The sequence below is a fragment of the Salvelinus alpinus genome, chromosome 20 (assembly GCF_045679555.1).
Source record: "Salvelinus alpinus chromosome 20, SLU_Salpinus.1, whole genome shotgun sequence".
NCBI classification, from domain to species: Eukaryota; Metazoa; Chordata; class Actinopteri; order Salmoniformes; family Salmonidae; genus Salvelinus; species Salvelinus alpinus.
This window is the reverse complement of record NC_092105.1, coordinates 7,479,772-7,485,013: the sequence shown is the minus strand read 5'-3', so window position 1 is coordinate 7,485,013 and position 5,242 is coordinate 7,479,772. Positions and strand designations below refer to the sequence as shown.

The 5,242-nt window shown below is 42.1% G+C and overlaps 1 protein-coding gene across 5 annotated transcripts; it reads right to left on the bottom strand.

Moving 5' to 3' along the window:
- Positions 1–406: 406 nt before the first annotated feature.
- Positions 407–4,125, bottom strand: LOC139546250 (putative nuclease HARBI1). 5 transcript variants are annotated; one of them, XR_011669186.1, is made up of 9 exons: positions 3,744–4,125; positions 3,370–3,440; positions 3,106–3,282; positions 2,954–3,015; positions 2,785–2,871; positions 2,414–2,697; positions 1,646–2,334; positions 1,253–1,364; positions 407–1,158 (listed from the first exon to the last, which is right to left on the bottom strand). XR_011669186.1 is itself a non-coding variant. In XM_071354400.1 (9 exons), the coding sequence occupies exons 6-9, from the start codon at positions 2,115–2,117 to the stop codon at positions 788–790; spliced, it is 1,071 nt and encodes a 356-aa protein (XP_071210501.1). In that variant the 5' UTR covers positions 2,118–2,334; positions 2,414–2,697; positions 2,785–3,015; positions 3,106–3,282; positions 3,370–3,440; positions 3,744–4,125; the 3' UTR covers positions 407–787. The 5 variants fall into 5 exon arrangements, 4 of the variants coding, with proteins under 4 accessions (XP_071210501.1, XP_071210498.1, XP_071210500.1 ...); XM_071354400.1 differs by adding an exon at positions 1,461–1,576 and having other exon boundaries at positions 2,785–3,015; XM_071354397.1 differs by lacking the exon at positions 3,744–4,125 and adding an exon at positions 1,461–1,576 and having other exon boundaries at positions 1,646–2,200; positions 2,299–2,334; positions 2,785–3,015; positions 3,370–3,737.
- Between the last annotated feature and the right edge of the window lie 1,117 nt (positions 4,126–5,242).

Genomic DNA, 5,242 nt, shown 5'->3' with positions numbered 1-5,242 from the left:
AAAGATTTTTAGATGATGTTGCTATCATTAGATAATTTACAGTTTCCCATAGACTATAAGGCTATATATAAAATGATAGAATATTAGGGCCACAGAGGGGAAAAAAACACAAGTCATAATATTGTAACCAGTTGTTTTAAAGGAGGACAGTTGTTAAAATGACAGATGTGGGGCATTTCGTGAAATTGTACTTCAGTATGGTTTCATAAACAAAGACATGCTGATGTGCCAGAATATTAAGTATCACATTGTCATAAGTATCAAAACTGTAAAAACAATATGTAGCTTTTCTGCAGAAAGAACCAGCCTCATAAATTTATGACTTTATCCTTTTTCTTCAGTGTGGCCCTAGTACTCTGTCATATAAACAAATACACATTCCATATGAATATAAAAACACAATGTGTAACATTATGTTCCTTTATTGAATAAGGACAAAACAAAGCAGGTAAACCATCAGCTCCTTTCGAAACTGAAGTCACAGTGACTCTACAAGATGGAAAGCACAGAATCCAAGCATATTATACAAAATGATACATACACATTCAAAGGTCTGTATATAACACACCCTGCATGTCTGCACACTAAAATAAATGCAGGACAAATCCATACACATCAACTGAACAGACAAATGAATGGATGCAGTAGCCTCCCTGCAGCCTTGTATTACACACAGTATACCGCACAAACATCATAAGAGGCCAAATTCGTCAAAAAACGAACCCAAAAAAAACCAAATTCCTCTGCCACCGCAGGACATATTTAACCAAAATTGAAAGCACACATACTAACTAAAATAATTCAACACATATTGGTCCCTCAGCAGCCGACCACTGTCGTCATCAGGGAAGATTGCCGGATTGTCCCAGTCCATGGCTGGTGGCACTCTGGGGGCCCTCTCCTTCCTCAGGCAGGCCACATTGTGGAGGACAGCACAAGCCACAGTAATATCACATGCCCTAACAGGGCTGACCCTTAATTTGTGAAGGCAGTGAAAGCGTGCCTTCAGGAGGCCAAAGGTCATTTCAACTCTGGCCCTGGTCCTGGCATGGGCATGGTTGTAGGCCTGCTGTGCTTCCTGGGGGTCTGTGAAAGGTGTCAGGAGAAAAGGCTGGCAGCCATACCCCCTGTCTCCCAGCAACACACCAGAGAATTCACCTGTCAACACAAAATCTCATCATTACTACCTCATAAACACAGTGATATTCTTGACACAGCCATGATGGTTATAAATAGGGGTTGTGTGGCTTACCTTGTGATAGGCACTGATAGATTTCAGAGGCCCGAAAGATTCTGGAGTCATGGACTGAGCCAGGCCATTTTGCCACAACATTGCTGATCACACAGTCAGCATTGCAGACCATCTGAAATCATAAGATGAGGAATATTCCACCAATCAATGCACATCACTGGCAATGCAGAGTGTTCGTCAATGGACAATATCAAAAAGTTATGTTCACCTGAACATTAATGCTGTGAAAGGATTTCCTATTCACAAAATCGGCCTCATGGGCACCTGAGGGGGCTTTTATCCTTATGTGTGTGCAGTCCACTGCACCAATGACATTGGGGAAACCTGTCACACAAAGTAATGAGTATCCTACTATGTGTTAACAGTTGTCCTGTAATTTGTAGATCCTCTTACCTGCAATCCTATAGAACTCCTCTTTGATGTCACAGAGTCTTCTGTGGCCAGGGAAGGAGATGAAGACATCTGCTAATGCTTTGATAGCCAGACACACACTCCTTATTGTGCGGCAAATTGTGGCCTTGTTCAGCTGTTCTGCATCCCCCACTGAGTACAGGAAGGCTCCACTAGCAAAAAAGCGCAAGGCCACACAAACCATTTGCTCCACACTCAGTGCATGGCTCCGTGCAGTGCGGTGCTTAATCCTGGGACCCAGTAGTCTGCATAGATACCTGATGCCATCTGCAGAAAACCTGTATCTTTCATATAGATGGTCATCAGGGAAGGCCAGTGGGTCCAACCGGTCCCTGAAGACCCTTTCTCGCCTGAAGGCTCTCCTCAGCACAAGTGCTTCTTCATCCACCACATCTCGCACGAATGGGCATGCCATTGTCAGAGCAGAAAGGAACACACAATTTTGGGCCTTCATATAGGCTAGTGGCCACACCTGGTGCTGGGGGGGTGGGCAAAAGAGGGCGATGCCTTATAACGATGACTTGGTTGTACTGATTGCTGGGAAAATAAAAAAAACCTTAGAAAGATGCCACCGTCCTGTGTGCTCACAATAAGAGCTCATATGTCATGGCTCACTTGACTTTACGAGAATATACCTAATTTTTATTTTGAGCTGTGTCATCTTCTTGGAGCTGGGGGAGGAAAGAAAAATAATGATTAATACATTTGTGTTACAGTTAGCATACAGTGTACATTGAAGGCATATCTCACCTCCCTCTCAAGTTTTTTTATTTCAAGGTCCAGTTTCCTAATTGTCCTCTTTTTTATTTCGGACTCCAGTGCAAGATTTTCCATCTTTTTCTTCTTGTACTGAATGTCTATGTCTGCCAGTTCTATTTGGCGCCGGAGGTGGTTGCCATACAACTTTCTGATAGCTTGTGAGCTCTGTGAACACAATACAATTAGCGCAGCTGGAATTTGGCAGGATGTGGTGTCCTTTTATTAATACGCACTATGTTGCCAGGCTGGTTTTCCCACTGTATAGCATCTGGGTCCTGTAAAAGAAATTAGATTTTTTGATTTTGATGAGGACTCCTCACCATTGTAGAGTAAATAGTACTTTCACAGTCTTAACATGATACCTCATGCCTTCTGGAATCCAGAGAGATGGTCTCCTCCTCATCATCGTCTCCATCATGTTCTGTTGCTGCTGCACTGGGGCCTTCACCCTATCACATTTAATCGGATTCATATTGAAGCTAGTAGACAAGACATGCCAGGCCTACAGTATGCCTTTGATGGAGTACTCACTGGATCAGCATCGTCTGGTGCTTGTGCTGGTGGCTCTAACAGGAACACAGTGCTGCCAGACACTGCAAGGCAATAGGTAAACCAAAGTCAGACAGTCCAAATTGATTCAATATGAATGTGGTTGTATCCCATGTAGAGATGGAAGGACATACCTTGAATGAAGCGGGTGGCATCTTGGGAGGAACCTATGCTCGTCTCTTTCCCCCCAGGGATCCCCTCTAAGACGGGCCTGCCTTTATTTAGCTCCAAGGCCATGTCCTCTGCTGGGGTAAGGTCAGCCTTTGGTGACCCACCACCCGTGCCTTGTCTGTGGGTATTCTTTTTCACTGCTAAAACAGTACAGACAATGTGTGAGCAGGCACCTTCTGGGTACAATATATGCTTGTGCTTTGTTAAATATTAGTCAGGGACCATACCATTCTGCAGAATGTTCTTGTATTTGATTTTGACCTGCTGCCATGTCCGTTTTGGCCCGTTCATGTTTAATCTACACACACACACACACACACACACACACACACACACACATTTAATGGAGTCACACTGCAAAAAATTACTTGGTATTTTTGTCTTGTTTTCAGTAAAAATATCAAAAAATTTATCATAGCTTTATACAGTGTGATGGAGTTACTTTACACAATTTCACTCATATCTGCAGTGCATTTCAATTAAAAATTTAACCGTTTCATAATTACAGTACAACTGCATTTTTGGAGATGTGAATTAAATATTTGAATTGTAATTGTGATGTTTCAGCGGAGCGGTGAGTGTGTAATTGTGCACTACTTACGCATTCAGGCGGTCTGCAATACTTTGCCACGCTTTTTCTCTTTGCTTTATCACTGTGGCGGTGTTGCCTTTCTTCTTAATTATATCTTTTACCTCCTCGTATGCCTCCATGAGGATTTGTGCTTCCGACGGGGAAAAGTACGCGGCTCTAGTTGCCATGGTAAATCAGTTAATCTGTGATCTGTGGCGGGGTCTATTTGAGTGAGCCGTGAGCGCGCACCTATCCAGGATTGGTTTCACCTGGCTTAATGAATCCGTGTCTGCTCATCCTGGCTTGGTCTTTGTGCAACCAACTAAGCCTGGACGCACATGTTTTGGCTTCATTGAGCTCAGCTGAGTCATTTATCCCGGATGTCTTAATTCTACTTTTGTGCAACAGGCCCCTGGAATCTGAGGAATTTGTTTTTTGTTTCAACTTTTTATTTTTCACAAGTAAATTAATATATGTGTAACGGCAGCCTTCCTCCTCTTCGTCTGAAGAGGAGGTGTAGCAGGGATCGGACCAAGACGCAGCGTAGTTCGTGTTCAACATGTTTAATAAACAACGATAATGTGAACACTACACAAATACAAAATAACAAACGTGGCAAAACCGAAACAGTCCTATCTGGTGCAGAGAACACAAAGACAGAAGACAACCACCCACAAACCCCAACACAAAACAAGCTACCTAAATATGGTTCCCAATCAGAGACAATGACTAACACCTGCCTCTGATTGAGAACCATATCAGGCCATACATAGAAACGGACAAACTAGACACACAACATAGAATGCCCACCCAGCTCACGTACTGACCAACACTAAAACAAAGAAAACACAAAAGAACTATGGTCAGAATGTGACAATATGCAAATATATAGAAAAAATAAAGGCTATTGAAGCAAATTGCTGCATTTCTGATTCCTTCTTGTTACATATACTTTAGTACAGTCAATAAAGTGAAAAGGTGTTATTCTTATTCTATAATGAAATACTGATTTATGTGAAAAAATCATTCAAACTTCAAAGAGAAAAGTTTATAATTTATGTAATGCTCCTTGTTAGTATTTTTTAGGTCAGTGTGTTATGAGTGACAACGTTATGCTTTCTGAGTGAGAATGGTTGCCAGTGTTTTGGTCGAACAACAAGCTTATTTTGAGACATGTATGAAGTGTTTTGGTGGTTTGAGTGAATTTTGGAGGTGAGATTAACTGTTTGGCCTTAGATGCATGTTGGTAACGCAGACTAAGTGAAGAGTTTTGAAAAAAATGGCTTCATTATTGACCGATGCTTGTTAGCAATAATAAAAAAAAACTGTACATAGCTTCCTCTCCAGGCCTGCTTCAGGACCACCGATCTGACAGGACGAAACAGGTTAAAGCTATGCTACGCTGCCTTATGATGGAAGTTACACATAGAGAGACGCTACCAATGTTTTGTACAATTAACAGACGTGCAGTTGCAAGGGAAGCGTAGTGTGTTTGTGTGTACTTGTCTTTTCTCTTGAGAAACTTTACA

What these genes read in the sequence shown, in the direction of transcription:
- LOC139546250 (XM_071354401.1), bottom strand. Translation starts at nt 2,117, where the DNA reads ATGAAGGCCCAAAATTGTGTGTTCCTTTCTGCTCTGACAATGGCATGC. An exon ending in GGAGTTCTATAGGATTGCAG is followed by an intron (nt 1,577 to 1,645) that starts GTAAGAGGATCT and finishes TTTGTGTGACAG; the next exon opens with GTTTCCCCAATGTCATTGGT. An exon ending in CTATCAGTGCCTATCACAAG is followed by an intron (nt 1,159 to 1,252) that starts GTAAGCCACACA and finishes TTGTGTTGACAG; the next exon opens with GTGAATTCTCTGGTGTGTTG.